This window comes from Dendrobates tinctorius, unplaced genomic scaffold (assembly GCF_039654945.1).
Source record: "Dendrobates tinctorius isolate UK_male_01 unplaced genomic scaffold, ASM3965494v1 ptg000046l, whole genome shotgun sequence".
In the NCBI taxonomy this organism is placed as follows: Eukaryota; Metazoa; Chordata; class Amphibia; order Anura; family Dendrobatidae; genus Dendrobates; species Dendrobates tinctorius.
Genome location: NW_027361714.1, coordinates 28,285,001 through 28,305,765, shown reverse-complemented (window position 1 = coordinate 28,305,765; position 20,765 = coordinate 28,285,001). Strand labels below are relative to the sequence as shown.

General features: G+C 45.2%; 1 protein-coding gene across 13 annotated transcripts in view; it reads left to right on the top strand.

Annotated features, from left to right (window-relative positions):
• Window positions 1-20,765, top strand: part of PTPRK (protein tyrosine phosphatase receptor type K) — a 445,942-nt gene that overhangs the window by 372,412 nt on the left and 52,765 nt on the right. For 12 of the 13 annotated variants that reach the window (XM_073575782.1, XM_073575786.1, XM_073575781.1 and 9 more), the window contains 2 exons: window positions 19,699-19,883; window positions 20,068-20,155. In XM_073575782.1, the coding sequence (XP_073431883.1) occupies window positions 19,699-19,883; window positions 20,068-20,155 (273 nt within the window). Of the gene's footprint in view, window positions 1-4,312; window positions 4,349-12,387; window positions 12,400-19,698; window positions 19,884-20,067; window positions 20,156-20,765 lie in introns of all 13 variants that reach the window. The other variant, XM_073575792.1, reaches the window with a different exon arrangement.

Genomic DNA, 20,765 nt, shown 5'->3' with positions numbered 1-20,765 from the left:
TTACCATGATTTCTGGGGATTAAATCTTCTAAAATAAGCAAATTAGATGTATTTTTGTGTTGCAAAATGTCTGACACTAATAATCTGCTTAAAAACGCCCATTTTGTTTTCCAGTTTGCCTGGTTATTAATGTTATCCCATTTTTTATAGTATAGTCTCTTATCCTTGAATCTCAGCAATATATAACTGCATCTGAAAGCATTTTTCATAAGGCCACTCTAAAATGTTGCCTGCCATCCCCCCAAAAAATAACACTGAATGCAAAGCTCGTGTGACATATGTTGGGCCGAATTCACGCTACACTTCAAACATCTAGTGAGGCCTCCATTTAACTGACAGAGGCCAAGTTGGGCTACCCAACGTCACTGTACTTCCAATTATGTGGAAGAGGGCAGTCAATTATATTGAGGCATCTGCAAAGATCAAGTTGTCATATGACTGTATAGTTGTATACGTGGAGGTATAGCTCTAAGAACTCTCGACTTATACCTCCATCATAGATCCAAATTCCATCTGAATAGACCTAAAAGGAGGTTCCCTCTAAATACATTCATCACTTATCTACTGGATAGGTAATAATCAAGTGATTTCTGGTGGATCAATTGTTGGCACCGCCAACAATGCGGGTCACAAAATCCCTGTGTGAATGGAAACATTGGTGTACATGCATGACCTCCATTCTATTAGCTTCCATAGCTATGATGTAGATGGCCGTTTCATCAGTCTCAGTCCCCGTTGGTCGGAATCTGAACAGTCAGACCAGCACAATCACCTGCCCTGTGTAAAAGTTACAATTGTAACCGGCCCTGGTTTACATTTGAAGGACATTTTACAGTCTCTATATAATCTTAAGAAACTTGATTTATGTCGATGACATACAGAGTTATTTTGTCTAGCCTTTTTTTAACCAGAACTGCACGCTTACCTCCCCAAAGAGGCCCCTCCTTACTATAGCCATTGTGCAATCATTGGTAGGAAAGAAGTGCAGTATAGCTTGCACAACATTGTCTGAGATCAATAATACTGGAAATACATTGCAATGTTGTCTTTTGTTACCAATCTTAACATTTTCTGCTTGTTTTCTGCTTTTCTGACAGTCCTGTGATTGGCTGATCGAGCTCTCATTGACACGCTAAGCCATTCATCTGTCACATCCGCTTCTTCCAATGCCCCATTTTGCACAGTTGATGCATGATATTTTTTTAAGCTATATCAAGCATTCATATTCTGTTTGTCTTGTAAGTTGGTGGCATTATGAAACATTAGCACTATAATTATATGCCGGTGCCCTTATTTTCCAGTTTATATAGGAGTCGAGGCATATGCACACTCAAGCATTCCAATATTTGCCCTCACAAGTACCATCTTTCATTTGGTATTTCAAGACTGAAAGTTTAAAGTGAATTTCCACCGAAAATGTAAAATTGGAGTTATTGCAAATAATGCTATTTTTGACCCAGTAGTAGATGCCATATTTGCAGAGGTGATCATCTTTTTCTTCCCCCACGTAACTAGTAACTGCTCTTGTTCAGAACTTCTGTCCCCATATAGGGTCCTAAATTTCTACCTCACCCCACTGGTTCTGCTGGGGAGTGTTGCTCCCACAAAATGCTGACTATCTGCTGTTCCTGAGTAGGAATGGGAGAATTGATTTGTCCATGTTCCAAATTATTATGCAAATGATATTTTTCTCTGATTTTCCTAAATGGTTGGTGCAAATGACAGTCAGTTTAATAAAAGTCATCACCCGTTAGAGTATACATCAAATTTTATTGATCAAACCTCCCAATGATAACAGTATAATCTCCAAAATGAATAAAAACTCAAAATGCACTGTTCCAAATTATTAGGCACAGTAGAATTTCTAAACATTTGATATGTTTTTAAAGAACTGAAAATGCTCATTTGTGGAATTTGCAGCAATAGGAGGTCACATTCACTGAACAAAAAAGCTATTTAACTCCAAAACATCCTAACAGGCCAAGTTACATGTTAACATAGGAACCCTTCTTTGATATCACCTTCACAATTCTTGCATCCATTGAACTTGTGAGTTTTTGGAGAGTTTCTGCTTGTATTTCTTTGCATGAAGTCAGAATAGCCTCCCAGATCTGGTGTTTTGATATGAACTGCCTCCCACCCTCATAGATCTTTTGCTTGATAATAGATACTCCAAAGGTTCTCTATAGGGTTTAGGTCAGAGGAAGATGGTGGCCACACTATGAGTTTCTCCTTTTATGCCCATAGCAGCCAATGACTCAGAGGTATTCTTTGCAGCATGAGATGGTGCATTGCCATGCGTGAAGATGATTTTTCTCCTGAAGGCACGTTTCTGCTTTTTATACCATGGAAGAAAGTTGTCAGTCAGAAACTCTATATACTTTGCAGAGGTCATTTTCACACCTTCAGGGACCTTAATGGGCCCTACCAGCTGTTAACCCATGATTCCGGCCCAAAACATGACTCCTCCACCTCCTTGCTGACGTCGCAGCTTTGTTGGGACATGGTGGCCATCCACCAACCATCCACTACTCCATCTATCTGGACCATCCAGGGTTGCTCGACACTCATCAGTAAACAAGACTGTTTGAAAATTAGTCTTCATGTATGTCTGGGCCCACTGCAACCGTTTCTGCTTGTGAGCACTGTTTAGGGGTGGCCAAATAGTAGGTTTATGCACCACAGCAAGCCTTTGAACGATCCTACACCTTGAGGTTCGTGGGACTCCAGAGGCACCAGCAGCTTCAAATATCTGTTTGCTGGTTTGTAATGGCTTTTTAGCAGCTGCTTTCTTAATCCGATGAATTTCCCTGGCAGAAACCTTCTTCATTCTGCCTTTATCAGCACGAACACGTCTGTGCTCAAAATCAGCCACAAATCTCTTCACAGTACGATGATCACGCTTAAGTTTCGGGAAGTGTCTAATGTTTTCATCCCTTGCACTATTTGCTTTTCGGCAGCAGAGAGATCCTTTTTATTTCCCATGTTACTTGAAAACTGTGGCCTGCTCAATAGTGTGGAACATCCAGTTTTCCTTTTATTGGGCTCACATGGCAAACTAATTATCACAGGTATCTGAGATTGATTTCAGGGATCCTAAGAACTCTGAGACACAATACCATCAATTGGTTTCATTAAAACAAAGCAAAAAAAAAAACGCTGTGACACTTTAAAACAATTTGCATAATAATTTTGAACATGGTGTAGTAACTGCTCTTGTTCAGAACTTCTGTCCCCCATGTAGGGTCCTAAATTTCTACCTCACCCCACTGTTTCTGCTGGGGAGTGTTGCTCCCACAAAATGCTTACTATCTACTGTTCCTGAGTAGGGATGGGAAAATTGATTCGTCTGTGACTCTTCTTACCTTTTGGCATTCCTGGCTTCTTGTTTGATTTTCTCTGTACCGGAGGCATGCTGCATTGCAGTGTGGTGGTCCTCTAGTGTCATGTATCGCATGATGGACTGTTATTGAAATGAAAACTCCTGAATGATTGATTCACAGTTTATTGGTAATGACGATACCGACACTGTTCAACTTTCACTAAACGTGGCAAGTGGCCCCGTTTTGCCCTGAATGGCAGTCGGCAAGGTTTGCGAATTGACGAAAAATACACCAAAACTAAACATACTCTAGCAGTGCTCATATGTATTTGCAAAACAAACATAATGAAGGAATCTTGTTGCTGGACCCATAGCTTTTTTTTTTTTATTTAAGGCTTGTTACATCAGGACCTCATTACTCTTTTCTTAGGACTATTACATCACGGCTCCATATCAATTTTCTTGATGTGCTATGTTACGATTATGGACCCATCTTTCTTTTCATAGGCTCGTTGCATCATGGACCCACATCTCTTTTCTTGGGCCTGTTACATTGCAGACCTTTTATGTCTGATTTTTGCATGTTTGCTGAATCCAATTTTTTACAGATGGGACATGTACCAGTTATAGACTATGTATGTTTTCACATGCCCTATTGAGACCCCAATGTCTGAATTGGGTCTCATTTGCTGATCTCACTCGCACGTGTCAATGAATGGGGTCTGTGATGTAACAGCATATAGATATCATCAGTGTTACATTTGTGTGCCGCCCGTGTACAAAACACGGACCTAATCGGTGTAATATTGAGTGGGTGCGCTCATGCAGATTTGTTACATGCTGTATTGTTGGCTTTTTTTTTTCTTGCGGATTTGCTCACCTTTCTATAGCAGTCGATGTTATTGTGCTTAAATCTGTGTCTGTCTGTTTTTTTATCAAGTGCCCAAAATGGAGGTAATATGTATTTTCATGAGCTTTGTTTTCCCGCAGTGCCCAATGATCCACTTGTGCCGACTGCTGTGTTAGGTGAGGACCCAGTCTGGCATCATCACAGTTCATGCATGAATGATCTAGTTGCATGTGCAATAGTACCGATCTAAAGAGACATTGAAATGAATAGAAGCCAAAGCCTTATAAATTATAGCCAGAAAAAGACTGTTTAGATTTGGTGTTTTGTGGCAGGAGCACTTACTTTTAAAGGGAATGTGTCAACAGAACATTTACATATATATATATATATATATATATATATATATATATATATATATATATTCCTGTATGTAAACATTTTAATGTGCTTTTTCACATATAACTATTAAAAATAAATCCTGCAAAGCCTCTAGTTTTACCCTGGTCCCTAAATCTAATATTAAAGTGTAACCGTCAAGTTCTTTATATATGACAGATGCTGCACAGTGTTGCTGAATAGTGGGGGTCCAGGTCGTGAGACCCCCTCGGATCAGCCAAAGTACCACTTTGAAGTGTGCACTGTGAGAGTGAATGTAAGAGCCCATAGACTAACTATTGAGCCCGTAAAACGTTGCGTGCACGGAGCTCATGTAGGAGAGCAATATTTTGACTGATGATGAAAATGCCGACCGTTATATGTCAAAACATGCTTTGTGCTCTGTACTGCTCACTTATCATCTCTTGGTCATCACAGGCACAATAGTGGAAGTTAGCACACCCTATATCATTTAGGCTATGGATTGTGAATGGTGTGATCCTGTGTTATGTCAGCACTAGAGTTGAGCGATACCGTCCGATACTTCAAAGTATCGGATCGGAATGGATCGGCCGATCTTTAAAAAAAGTATCGGTATCGCCGATTCCGATACCGGAAGTCCCATTCAAGTCTATGGGACTTCCGGTATCGGAATAAGAAAAACCCTGTTTTTGCCTTGTACAGCCTCTCTGGGGTCTGTACGGGCATGTCGGGGGGCTGTGCCGGCCTGCCGGGGGTCTGTGCCGGCCTGCCGGGGGGCTGTGCCGGCCTGCCGGGGGGCTGTGCAGGCTCCGGTGGGCTGTGCCGGCCTGCCGGGGGGCTGTGCAGGCTCCGGGGGGCTGTGCCGGCCTGCCGGTGGTCTGTGCAGGCTCCGGGGGGCTGTGCAGGCATCGTCCGATGGGACTACAAGTCCCATCGGGCGATGCCTGCTACCATGACAGTGATTGACACATTAGCCAATGATGGGACAGTAGTAGTCCCATCATCCGGCTAATGTGTTGAATGTAAAAAAAAAAAAAAAATACTACATACATACTACATACATACTACATGCATGCTACATACATACTACATGCTACATACATACTACATATATACTACATGCATGCTACATACATACTACATGCTACATACATACTACATATATACTACATACATACTACATACATGCTACATACATACTGCATGCTACATACATACTACATACATACTACATACATACTACATACATACTACATGCATGCTACATGCATGCTACATGCATGCTACATACATACTACATACATACTACATACATACTACATACATACTACATACATACTACATACATACATGCATGCTACATGCATGCTACATGCATACTACATGCATGCTACATGCATGCTACATACATACCACATACATACTACATACATACTACATGCTACATACATACTACATATATACTACATGCATGCTACATACATACTACATGCTACATACATACTACATACATACTACATACATACTACATATATACTACATGCATGCTACATACATACTACATATATACTACATGCATGCTACATACATACTGCATGCTACATGCATGCTACATACATACTACATACATACTACATGCTACATACATACCACATATATACTACATACATACAATACATTCATACAATACATACATAGACATACAGTACATATAACATAGAGTAACATACTTACCAATACTTGTCACATTGTTCCCCGAAGCCATTGTCTTTTCCGGAATAAATATTAACATAACAAACCACAAAAATACTCACCCACGATCCGAAGCAGTCCACGAGTGTGTCCCACGACGATCTTGGGTAGAGAACTGCAGCATCAGATGATGCTGCCGTTCTCTACGGGCTGCAGGAATCCAATGACGGAAGGTAGGTATCCTTCCGCACTGTATTCCTCCGCCACTTAAAAAAAAAAAAAAAAAAAGTCCCTAGTCTCACTTTATGCCATTGCTGTGTGGGAATTTCCCACGCAGCAATGGCATAAAGTGAGACTAGGGACTTTTTTTTTTTTAAGTGGCGGAGGAATACAGTGAGGAAGGATACCTACCTTCCGTCATTGGATTCCTGCAGCCCGTAGAGAACGGCAGCATCATCTGATGCTGCAGTTCTCTACCCAAGATCGTCGTGGGACACACTCGTGGACTGCTTCGGATCGTGGGTGAGTATTTTTGTGGTTTGTTATGTTAATATTTATTCCGGAAAAGACAATGGCTTCGGGGAACAATGTGACAAGTATTGGTAAGTATGTTACTCTGTTATATGTACTGTATGTCTATGTATGTATTGTATGAATGTATTGTATGTATGTAGTATATATGTGGTATGTATGTAGCATGTAGTATGTATGTAGTATGTATGTAGCATGCATGTAGCATGCAGTATGTATGTAGCATGCATGTAGTATATATGTAGTATGTATGTAGTATGTATGTGGTATGTATGTAGCATGTAGTATGTATGTAGCATGCATGTAGTATATATGTAGTATGTATGTAGCATGTAGTATGTATGTAGCATGTAGTATGTATGTAGCATGTATGTGGTATGTATGTAGCATGTATGTGGTATGTATGTAGCATGTAGTATGTATGTAGCATGTAGTATGTATGTAGCATGTAGCATGCATGTAGCATGTAGCATGCATGTAGCATGTAGCATGCATGTAGCATGTAGCATGCATGTAGCATGTAGCATGCATGTAGTATGTATGTAGCATGTAGTATGTATGTAGCATGTAGTATGTATGTAGCATGTATGTATGTAGCATGTAGTATGTATGTAGCATGTAGTATGTATGTAGTATGTATGTAGCATGTAGTATGTATGTAGCATGTAGTATGTATGTAGCATGCATGTAGTATGTATGTAGCATGCATGTAGTATGTATGTAGCATGCATGTAGTATGTATGTAGCATGCATGTAGTATGTATGTAGCATGCATGTAGTATGTATGTAGCATGCATGTAGTATGTATGTAGCATGCATGTAGTATGTATGTAGCATGCATGTAGTATGTATGTAGCATGCATGTAGTATGTATGTAGCATGCATGTAGTATGTATGTAGCATGCATGTAGTATGTATGTAGCATGCATGTAGTATGTATGTAGCATGCATGTAGTATGTATGTAGCATGTAGTATGTATGTAGCATGTAGTATGTATGTAGCATGTAGTATGTATGTAGCATGTAGTATGTATGTAGCATGCATGTAGTATGTATGTAGCATGTAGTATGTATGTAGCATGTAGTATGTATGTAGCATGTAGTATGTATGTAGCATGTAGTATGTCTGTAGCATGTAGTATGTCTGTAGCATGTAGTATGTCTGTAGCATGCATGTAGTATGTCTGTAGCATGCATGTAGTATGTCTGTAGCATGCATGTAGTATGTCTGTAGCATGCATGTAGTATGTCTGTAGCATGCATGTAGTATGTCTGTAGCATGCATGTAGTATGTCTGTAGCATGCATGTAGTATGTATGTAGCATGCATGTAGTATGTATGTAGCATGCATGTAGTATGTATGTAGCATGCATGTAGTATGTATGTAGTATGTATGTAGCATGCATGTATGTAGCATGCATGTATGTAGTATGTATGTAGCATGCATGTATGTAGCATGTATGTAGCATGTATGTAGCATGTATGTAGCATGTATGTAGTATGTATGTAGCATGTAGTATGTATGTAGCATGTAGTATGTATGTAGCATGTAGTATGTATGTAGCATGCATGTAGCATGTAGTATGTATGTAGCATGCATGTAGTATATATGTAGTATGTATGTAGCATGCATGTAGTATGTATGTAGTATTTTTTTTTTTTTTTTTAACATTTAACACATTAGCCGGATGATGGGACTACTACTGTCCCATCATTGGCTAATGTGTCAATCACTGTCATGGTAGCAGGCATCGCCAGATGGGACTTGTAGTCCCATCGGACGATGCTTGCACAGACCCCCGGACATCAGCACAGCCCCCCGGCAGGCCGGCACAGCCCCCCGGCAGGCCGGTACAGACCCCCACAGGGTGCACAGACCACCGGCAGGCCGGCACAGCCCCCCGGCAGGCCGGTACAGACCCCCACAGGGTGCACAGACCACCGGCAGGCCGGCACAGCCCCCCGGCAGGCCGGTACAGACCCCCACAGGGTGCACAGCCCCCCGGCAGGCCGGCACAGCCCCCCGGCAGGCCGGTACAGACCCCGGGCAGTCCACACAGCCCCCCGGCAGGCCGGCAGAGACCCCCGGAAGGCCCGAAATGACGGCGCATCATGATGCGCACACACCGCGCATCATGATGACGTCAGGCTGTCAATCAACTTTGAACTTCCGATTCCGATGCCGAATTCCGATATTGAAAAAATATCGGAAGTCGGTATCGGAATTCCGATACAGCAAGTATCGGCCGATACCCGATACTTGCGGTATCGGAATGCTCAACACTCAGCACTCATCTATTCCCCATCTATACAAAGTGGCCTCTCAAAATGAGAGCATGCAGAAGAAATTACCCTATAGAAGTCAGTGAGTCTGATCTTGTCTATTGTTGTCTATGGTCATGTTGCTGCTGTACTGCATAGCTCTAAATGGCCAGTTTTTCTCCCCCCCCCCCCCCCCCCCAAGGTTCCAGATTCATGGGTCTTTTTATTTACAGAATTCTCTGTTGCGTGTCTTTAGGACACTTCATTATGACCCCGTGTTCCACACCCCCTTGGTAAAGACCATAAAAATTTGGCACTAAAGAAAAAAGAAAAGCACAATTCTGGAACTGGATAGCAGAATTAAGAAAACGGGGAAAAAATGGTGCATTGTAAATAATATAGCAAAACTGACCCCTTTTGACCTGGTAATGGGTCCTCCTTGACTACAAAGATGACAATCCTATAAAAATATACAGAAAATAGATGTCAAAATCTCTAAAATCCGAAAATAAAAGCAAATTGGAGAAATACCGTATGTATGCTTTTTGGTTTTGATTCTTACAAATAATCTCGGTGATACATTCCCTTTAAACAGTTGTATCTGTGTCATGCACGGCGATACTTACTTCTCATATGTCCCCCAAGCCAAGTTCATGTTAGTGTTCCATATCCTTGCACGCTTTTCTTTAATCCTGGCATAAAACCAACTGGATGACCGTTGTAGCATGCATCCTCGCTTTATTACATTGTGGCATTTGGAGCTTTACGCCTTGTGGGTTTCTGAACCAGGTGCGTTACTTTGTGCGTGTTGTATGTAATGTGTTCCCTGTTTGTATGGAATGTTGACAGCTTGTGATGGCAACGCTCAGGTGTGTAGAAGTAGTAATCTGGGCTAGCTATGGCCAGTTGCTGCACATCCTAACGCTGCCGCTGACATTCTTCTTACCGATAGATATAGGTTAACGAGACCGGTTCTGTAAAATAGGTAGTGGGAGATTACATCTATTGTTTGTTTGAGCGGAGTGCTCTTGGAGACGGCCCGTTATTTCAGGTTACATTTTCTATTTCACGCCTCTGATACACCTCTTTTCCAATTATATCTTCCATGGTTAAAGCTTATCCACAAATAAACCTATAATAGCAAGCTATTTTGAAGGGTTTACTTTCATTCTGATAAAACAAAGAGAAAGTATGCTGGTGTAAAATGAGTACCAGCGGGTAGCCTAGACACGCGGATGGGCCTTATAAGTGCGCACACGTACAGATCTCAGACACGCTTCATTTTGGAGAGGAGGAGAACAGGCCGTATCATAGATTGATTTTCCACTTCAATATTCAAAGAAAGTTCTATATTTGGGCCATGAAATGATTTATTGTAATTTGTTAGGACTGAAACCTTGTGGAAAGTGTAATCTTGGTTTGTGTTGGTGTGGAATGTTTCGAATAGTGGCTCTGGAATCTAAGGGGTAACGTTTTTTTTTGCGGTGAGTGACAAGCCTAGTCTGGCATGTCAGCGTGAGGAGACTTATAAGCCATGCATGCTCCTCTGTTTAAATATGCAAATTGTTTCTTCAGAAAGAAACCAAAAAAAGAGACCATTTTGAGGAACAAAAGTGAAGATAATTGATTGAACCTAGTTTTTGAGAAATTTAAGGGGTTATACTACACATCTCACTTCTGCATCGGAAATGAGTATTTCTGATGACGTTACTACCCCACACACCATCGGACATGCAGGCGAGATCGGCAAGTGTCATACAGTGTCCTGTCCATGCAGTAGGCAGGTGTGCACGGTTGTAAAGTTTTTGGAAGTGAGAGATGCCAGATATCCTTTCTAAGCTCGGATAGTTTTTACCATAACCAGTGACTTGCATTTACATTTTCTCACTATTTGTAATGTTTATTGGAACAGTTTTATGGGTTTTTTTCCCTTTTGTTACATCCCAAGGGTGTCCTTTACTGTATTGGACATAACACTGAAATGTACAGAGCACACATTATATTATCCCACCCAATGTTCCTCTCAGTGTGTCTTGGGAGAACAACACAACTTTAGCTCCCAAACCTTTCTCTGGCTATCTGACAACTAGCTACACAAAACGCCTTCACCCAGATGCTTTGGGCTCATTTCATCATTTGTGTGGTGGGGGTTCTTTGTGGTTTTTACTAACTTTTTTTGCACCAAATTCATCAAGCACAAAATTCTCTTTTTTCTGCTAACCATTTTGTGTGACTGTTTAGTGCAAAAAGTGGCATTCAAAGTAAAATGCAGCTCTTTAACTGTCATTCCTAAAATCACTCCAGAAGGCAACTGGAGCATAGCTGCACCAATTTTTTTTTTTACTTTTTGTTGTAAAGGTCGCATTTCATGAATCTATGTAAAACATCTGGAATAGCCACAGCGGCGTAAAAATCCAAAAATTAAACCAAGGGGCAAATTGTTTGATGATTTCTCTGAAATCACAAAGTCATCAATTGAAAGGTAAAGGGATGAATGCTTAGTTGAAGGGAATGGGGCTGAGCTGCAATATCCGATGCCTCCCGTAGACCAGTGTAAAGCTGTTTCTCGAGTGGAGAAGGAAAAGAAAACGCTTTGATTCTTATCCCAGCCGGATAAAGGGTATATTCAGACACTGCAGAAATCTCATCTGAAATATCCTGCAGATATAGTGAAGTGATTTTCATCAACAGAAATCTGATGGAAATCAGCCGTGTGCATCCTCCTTAACACCTGATTCCTGCTACGCTCTTTTAGTAGCTGCAGAGAAATAGACATTGCAGAGTAAATTGCCGTTCTTGTTCCTGTGTAGTGTTCCTTCAAGGTGTCGAGATTTGAGAGAGGTCGTTGTCACATAGTATATCTTTAATTGCGACTATGTACTATTGCTGGACGCTCTTGCGTACTCTTCTTGCATGCTCTTGGATAATGGTTCTTCTCTTGGATTTTACTTGTAGTTTTTTTTAAGGTCAGGCCATGGTTATGGCGACACTGCAGATTTTGCCTACAATGAGATTAACGGCATACAGTGTCACCATGCAATAGACTTTGCCCGTTCTTTGGGTTGGCCTTCATGTGACTATTCAAGAAAAATGTAGCAAATCACACGTTCACCTAACGTTGTTAGAACACTGATGGGGTGATACTGCCTCCTGTAGTGGTCTTTCATGATTCTGGGGTAACCCTAGCCATGCGAACACTCGCTTCACCGCCTCCTTGTATGTTGGTTTTAGTCTGCATGGCTGTGTTGTCCATCTATTTCATCCATCTCTGCAAACCATAACCATAAAATACGTTGGTGCAGCTTGATCGGGGTAACAAAGAATAATATGTAAAAATCTTTTATTTTTTTTTCCCATTGCCGCTCCGCTTCAGTGCCAATCACTGGTAAGTAGGATGACAGGTGTGTTTTTGTCATAATCTTCCGGCTTGTAATGCGATAAATCCACCACTTTAACTAGAATCTTTAGCAGGTAAAATCCATTTTGCATATGACAATTCCAATAATTAGACAGCTAGGCTTAACAATCTTGCTGAGAGGTGCTACTGCGCTAATTCATGGCAGATGCCACCCCCAGCTGCTCCTGCCAGATGCCTGCCTTACTGCTTCGAGACCTCGGACAAACTTGAGGATGTCCTGTGAAGCGTGGAAGGCGGGTTTGACTTATTTCAATGTATTCGAGCACTGGGAATTTCATGCAGAACCTAGAAAAGGATTACTGTCACCAAGCCTGAATTACAACATGCAGAAATTCCATTGCCCACAGTCTACAGGTCCAGTGGACACATACTTGCTTTTTTCCTGATAATAGAGGTGGTATACTGGTAATTTTCCCCATACCCCACAGTTATCAGTCATGAGCGAAATGACAACGTATGTCTTTACCATGTGAGCTAATGGAATATACAGCCCACACTTCTCTTTATTTCCAGTGGTATAATATGTGTAATTACATTTATTGTAAGTGCTGATGCAGATCCTGTGGATTGGGTGTTACTGAAGGATAGGTTGTGATGCTGCGGCTAGTGTTTTTGCAGGTTTTTTTTTTTCTGCAGCCAAAATCTGCTCTTTTGGCAGTAAAATGCCTTCAAAACGCAGGTTTTGCCGCATTTTTAGCTGCTTATTTTTGGTGCAGATTACATATTTGTTTTGTCCAGGGTACATCTTTAATAAAGTTAGTTTCTTTTGTCACCAAAAACCTGTTGCATTTTTTGCATGGGTGAAAAAAAAATCTGCAAAAACACTAAGAGAATTGACTTGCTGTAGATTCTAAAAACGCTGCAGATCTCAAATTCACTCAGAAAAAGAAAAAAAAACAGGATTTTTGGGTTGCTTACCGTAAAATCTGTTTCTCGGAGCCTTCATTGGGGGACACAGAGACCTTGGGTGTATGCTGCTGCTGCCACTAGGAGGCTGACACTATGCACAAAAAAAGGTTAGCTCCTCCTCCGCAGTGTACACCCCACCGACCGGCAGAGAATTCCTCAGTTAGTGAGAAAGCAGTAGGAGAAGTAACAGAATAGGTTGACAACATAAACAACTCAACTGTAACCATTCAACCAAAGTAAGAACAGGAGCTGTAAAACATGGGAGGGTGCTGTGTCCCCCAATGAAGGCTCCGAGAAACAGATTTTACGGTAAGCAACCCAAAAATCCTGTTTTCTCGTTCGCCTTATTGGGGGACACAGAGACCTTGGGACGTCCCAAAGCAGTCCCTGGGGTGGGAAACAAACTTCCATCAGGCCAGCGGACTCACCACCGCGGCCTGCAGAATCCGTCTACCTAGGCTGGCGTCCGCCGAAGCGTAGGTGTGGACTCTGTAGAATTTCACAAACGTGTGAACCGATGACCATGTTGCAGCTTTGCAAAGCTGCAGTGCGGAAGCTCTGTGGCGCACCGCCCAGGAGGCACCCACTGCCCGAGTAGAGTGGGCCCTGATACCCGGAGGGGCTCCGCGACGCTTAACACGGTAGGCTTCCAGGATAGCCGATCTGATCCAGCGAGCAATGGTGGCCTTTGACGCCGGGTGACCTTTCCGCGCTCCATCAGGGATAATGAAAAGAGACTCTGTCTTTCGCAAGGAAGTCGTCCTGGACAGATAGACTCTTACCGCCCTAACCAGGTCCAGCTTGTTCAAGGACCGCTCTCGGGGATGAGTTGGATTCGGACAAAAGGACGGTAGCACGATATCCTCGTTGAGGTGAAACGAGGACACCACCTTCGGAAGGAACGAGGGCGGAGGCCGCAGAACTACCTTATCCTGGTGGAGAACCAGAAAGGGAGAGCGGCACGAAAGAGCTGCCAATTCCGACACGCGCCGGACGGAGGTGATGGCCACCAGAAAGGCCACCTTCCAAGAAAGAAGAGAAAGGGAAACTTCCCTGAGAGGTTCAAAGGGAGAACCTTGCAGAACCTCAAGAACCAGATTAAGATCCCATGGATCCACGGGTGCCCGGTACGGCGGGACCGTGTGAGCCACGCCCTGAAGAAAGGTCTTAACCTGAGGACGGGAAGCCAACGTTTTCTGAAACAGAATGGACAGCGCCGAAACTTGACCCTTCAGGGAACTGAGGGCAAGCCCCGCATCCAATCCTGCCTGAAGAAACTAGGACTGAAGGGAGCGAAAAGGACATGGGCGCGACGTCATTGGTCTCACACCAAGTGAAATAGGCCTTCCAAGTACGGTAGTAAATCTTGGAAGATGATGGCTTTCTGGCTCGGATCATGGTCTGAATTACGTGGTCGGAAAATCCTGCTAGTTTCAGAACCTCGGTCTCAACAGCCACGCCGTTAAATTGAGCGGCCGAGAATTGGGGTGGCAAATCGGACCCTGAGACAGCAGATCTGTTCTGTCTGGAAGCTTCCAGGGGGCGTCCGCGAGAAGGTTGACAATATCCGCGAACCAAGACCTTCTGGGCCAATTCAGGGCGATGAGAATGACCGGAAGTCCTTCTGCCTTGATCTTCAACAGCTTGGGAAGAAGAGGCAGAGGAGGGAACAGGTAGGGAAGTTCGAACTGGGACCAAGGAACGGCCAGGGCGTCGGCGCCCACTGCCAGAGGGTCCCGAGACCTGGACACGAATTGTGGGACTTTCCTGTTGAGGCGAGACGCCATGAGGTCTACATCCGGGGTTCCCCACCGAAGGCAGAGCAGATGAAACACTTCCGGATGTAGGGACCATTCTCCCGCCGCGAGACCCTCGCGGCTGAGAAAATCGGCGGCCCAGTTGTCTACGCCGGGAATGTGAACCGCGGAAATTGTCGGAACGGAAATCTCCGCCCAACGAAGAATCTTGGGACACCTCCGCCAGGGCTGAGACACTCCGTGTTCGCCCTTGGCGGTTGACATATGCCACCGCTGTGGCGTTGTCTGTCTGAATCCGTACCGGCAGTCCCTTGAGGAGCCTTTCCCAGTGGACCAGAGCAAGATGGATCGCTCGAATCTCCAGAACGTTGATCGGCAGCGCTGATTCCTGATCCGACCATCGACCCTGAACAGTGTGGTTGCGGAACACAGCACCCCAACCGAGGAGACTGGCATCTGTGGTTACTATCTGCCAGTGAATGGGAAGGAAGGATCGACCTGATAGAATGAGAGGTGACGACAACCACCAGTTGAGAGACCGCTTGATCCGGTAAGAAAGATGGACAGGGCGATCCAGGGACTGAGGCGACCTGTTCCACTTCGACAGAATGGCCTGCTGGAGAGGCCTGGCGTGAAATTGGGCAAAGGGAACTGCCTCTATCGCCGCCACCATCTTTCCCAGGACCCTCATGGCTGTACGGAGGGATGGGAATCGCGAGGTCTGCAGCGATCGTACTTCCTGCTGCAGAGAGAGAATCTTTTCTTGTGGGAGAAAGACCCTTGACCGACGAGTGTCGAACAGAAGACCTAGAAAGACCAGGCGTTGGGTAGGAACCAGACAGGACTTTTTCCTGTTGACGATCCACCCGAAATTGGAAAGAGTGTCCAGGACGATTGACAAACTTTGGTGAGCCTGTTGGAATGAGGGAGCCTTGATCAGAATATCGTCTAGGTACGGGAAAAGAACGAGGCCTCTGACTCTCAACAAAGCCATCAACGCAGCCATGATCTTTGTGAAGACTCTGGGAGCGGTGGCAAGACCGAAGGGCAGTGCGACAAACTGGTAGTGGTGCTGTCGAATCGCAAAGCGCAGGAACTTCTGATGTCCGGAGAAAATTGGAACATGTAAATAGGCATCTTGGATGTCTATTGAGCACATGAATTCCTGCTCCTCCATGGAGGCGATGACCGAGCGAAGCGACTCCATGCGGAAGTGGCGAAGGCGGACCCTCTTGTTGAGCAGCTTGAGATCCAAGATGGGTCGAACTGCGCCGTCTTTTTTCGGCACTACAAACAGGTTCGAGTAGAACCCCGTGAAGCGCTCCGATTCGGGAACGGGCACAATCACCCCGGAACTGAGGAGAGCGGCGATAGCCGTAGAGAACCCCGGGATCAAGGCTGGATCCTTTGGAGGCCGGGATTCGAAGAAACGATCCCGTGGGAGAGAGACGAACTCTATCTTGTATCCTGAGGATACGACCTCCCTGACCCAGGCGTCCTCCACGGCGGCCAGCCAAACGTCCCTGAAGGAAAGAAGTCGACCTCCCAATTGGAAAGGCCCCTCGCGTGCCCGATGATAGTCATGCTGAAGTAGACCGTCCAGATCTAGATCTGGACGGTCTGCCCTGGGAGGAGTGGGGTCGCCAGGAAGGAGTGGGTCTGAAGGAAACTTTCTTTCTCTCCTGGCGAGCCTGCGGTCTCTGTTGGCTGGAGGAGTTGTCCGCCGTATTGAAACGGCGGAAAGTCCGAAAGGGTCGAAACTGACGCCTTAGTGGAGGTCTGCGAGGCTTGGACTGAGGGAGGAGTGAACTCGTGCCTCCGGTGGCGTCCTTAATAATCTGGTCCATTTGGGAGCCAAAGAGGCGCACCCCCTGAAAAGGCAGGTTAGTGAGGGACTTTTTAGAAGACAAGTCCGCTTGCCATGCCTTTAGCCAAATTGTACGTCGAATTGCAACAACGTTGCTTGACGCCTGAACTGCACAGGATGCAGCATCCAAGGAAGCGGAGAGAAGATAGTCCCCAGCATGGGAGATCTGATTGGCGAGATCGGCCAAATGCTCCGGTTGCGCCTTATCTAAGATGCCCTGACGAAGGTCGTCTGCCCACGTGGCTATGGCCTTTGCTGCCCAGGATGAAGCAAAGATTGGACACACCGCCGCTGAAGCCGCTTCAAAGGCAGACTTCGCCAGGGATTCTATAATCCTGTCATTAGAATCCTTTAGGGACGCCACGCCTGAAAGCGGGAGAACCGTGTTATTGGATAGCCTGGAAACGGGCGGATCGACCGAGGGAGAGGCCGACCAGTTGTCCGTGAGCTCCTTAGCAAATGGGTAGAGTATGCCGAGACGTTTTCCTCTTTGAATGCGTCTGGTCGGATCCTCTCTTTCCTTGGTAAAAATTTTCCCAAACTCGGAATGGAAAGGAAAAACCCTGGAAGGAGTTTCTGCCCGTCTGAACGAAACCTCCTGATCTGAGGATTTCGCAGGGGAGTCAGCAATATCGAAGGTATGATGGATCGCAGCAATGAGGTCCTGCACTGTGACCTTCATGCTTGCATCCTGGTCTGAATCCAGCTCTAAAATCCCCTCAGATGACCTGTCCGAAAGCGCTTCCCCTGACTCGGGAGAGGAGGCTCGAGAGGGAGGCTGGTGAGAAGGGCTATGCGGTGAGATGGGACTAGGAGAGGATTCCGGCTGGGAATCTTGCCTGGGTCTTTTGCGACTACCGCTGGCTGATTCAGATGGAACAATTTGGGACCTGCTTGGCCCTGCTGAAGAGTCTAGGGGCAACTTATCAAGAACGGCCAACAGGGACTGAGACACCCTGGTGAGGTCTGCCACTGATTGAGATAGCGAGGAGGCCCAGCCCGGCATGGGGGGCTCACTCACCACTGGGGCTATGGATGGCTCCTGAGCGGCGTCGGGCTGGATTGGATTGCTACAATCCAGGCAGAGGGGAGTGGACTGGCCTGAGGGAAGTTTGCGATTGCACGAAGAACATGCAAAGTACTTGACTAAAGTGCAGGGGGGGGGGGCGGTAGAGCGGGTACGATCAGACTTAGAGTTAGACATAGTGAAAAGCTGAGGTAATGCCGGAAGGTTGGGGGACAGAGGGCGGAGAAGGGTCAGTCTACAGTGCAGAGCTACTCACGGTCCGGTGTCCCCAGAAGCGATGCTCTGCGACCTGTCAGTGGATGCAGGTCAGAGCGAAATCCGGCCAACAGACCTCCTGAAAAAAACAGCTGGAGAAGATGCTATCCAGTGAGGAGCTGGTGCCCGGCTAACAGGCTGGGAAAATGGCGCCTTCCTGAGAAAAAGCGCGCGTTCAGGAGAGGAGGGAGGGCGGAGCACCACGCAGGGTTAACAATTCACCGCCCTCTAGCCAATAACAGGCTGGGCAGGTGAAGGACAGGCGGTGGGGGAGGGCCTGGGAAGAGCGGGAGAGAAGCCCGCTTAGAAGAAAGGGGCGGGGGGCGTGGCCGCGACGCAGCGGTAGGCCCGAACTGAAGCCGGGGCCTAAATTAGTTGCGGCGGCCGCCTGTCAGCAGGGGGTCGGCGCGGAGGTCCGAAAAAGTGGGACGCCGCAGTCGCAAGCCGCTCCCAATGGGAAAAAACCCTGTGCTCCCTGTCCCCAGAAAGGGGGGAGGGAAGGGGGGGATGCCCAGCAACATTGAGCTGCCTATAGCCTTGTGGCGACTGCGAGCGACCGCAGCGCCTACAACCGGGGTTCCCCTGTGACCATTGAAGAGGCGACCGTCGGGAATGGGCAGCCAGGTAAATAAATAAAAAAAAAAAAAATACTCACCCATCCACGATCCATTACCTGTCTGAAGAAGTCTTGCGTCTCATCCAACCGACAGGCTCTGGTAGGCGAGTGGGAGGGAGACTGGCGACAAGGACCCCTGGAGTCGCTGGCACGTCTTGGTGTCGGCGTCCATCTGGCTGGTCCTGCCGCGGAGAACTGCAAGGATACGGGGTGGCAGTACACGCCGTACTTGCAGACTCCATGTGGGAGTACAGATGTGACTTTTCACTCTGTATCCCTCCGTAGAACCTGAAAAGGAACGACGCACGACGAGGTAGATATGGGTCTAATAAAAGACCCGTGTCTACCTCCTACTGACACTAAGCTAAACTGAGGAATTCTCTGCCGGTCGGTGGGGTGTACACTGCGGAGGAGGAGCTAACCTTTTTTTGTGCATAGTGTCAGCCTCCTAGTGGCAGCAGCAGCATACACCCAAGGTCTCTGTGTCCCCCAATAAGGCGAACGAGAAATAAGAGTGTATGAGATTTTAAAAATTTCAGATTTTGCTGCTACTGTAAAATGCAGTTTCTTAGGAGAAAAAACTCTGCTTGTGAACAAAGTCTTAGTGTACAGTGAATTCCAGGTATAGCCATCGATATCTTCCTGAGCCTTTCAACATTTACAAACCACTTAATTCTGAAAAGCTTTTTTTTTTTTTATCCATTTTTTATCAACTCAATCGTATTGACTGTATTTAGTCCTTCGGTAGACGTTAAATGCTACTTTGTGTTTAAAACCTATAGTCTAACCTGCCTTTGCTGAAGTGTGTGCAATTTTTGTTTTGCTGTGTTCTCAGATGAAAACCATACTGTGACCGCAGAGTCCAGCCGTCTCTTGGATGTGCCACGGTACTTATGTGAAGGCACCGAATCTCCGTACCAGACCGGCCAGCTGCACCCAGCCATCAGAGTAGCTGACCTGCTTCAGCATATTAACCTTATGAAGACCTCTGACAGCTATGGATTTAAAGAAGAGTATGAGGTACTGATACCAGCCAAACTGCATCCAATGCAGGAAAAAAAAACAAAATTTGTGACTTTCTTCATTTTTTCGACAATCCACTAGTGTTTCTGCCTGATCGAATATTAACTAGTTTCATTTTCCCATTATTCCTGAAATGTAAGAAATTCCATGCAGATATTGTATGTGTGATTTATTGTTACAGAGTTTCTTTGAGGGACAGTCTGCATCATGGGACGTTGCAAAGAAAGATCAGAATCGGACAAAGAATAGATACGGAAACATCATCGCCTGTAAGTCTTCTTCTTTCCTTGTTGTCTAGGTGACTGAACACGTTATAATGGAACTTCTTTGCTTTTTTTTATCCACCTGCTTTGTAGTATCTTCTTCAGGCTAGAGCTACAGACTATGGACGCAATAACCATCGTGAGATCGAAGTTTGCTTGGTGCTGCTGCTACATCGTGATGCTATAGAAGTGAATGGGGTCACATTGCGACAACTATACTACCACAACAAGCAAGGGAAAAAAATCACTGTTGGTTGCAACCCCATTCACTTCTCTAGCACCATGATGTAGCAGTGGCACTGAGAGGGCGTTGGGCTTACATTATCTGTCGCGGCCAGAGACTCTTTGTAGTCCTAGCCTTAATGAAAAGTGAATTACATAGTTTGTAATAAGTATTTCATTTATTAGCTAGTAATACAGTCTAGGGCCCAGATTCATCAAGACCGTTGTTTTTCACACCGGTTGTAGTGACGAGGCGGTAGGAAGTGCGAGGCAAACGATTTACTTAGAGGTGTATGTCTCTTATTGAATCAGGTCGGTCTGAAGTGGCATGCGCCACTTATTCCAGTTGGGGTCTAGAGTAAGATTTTTGGTATAAAGTGAACATGACCGCTCA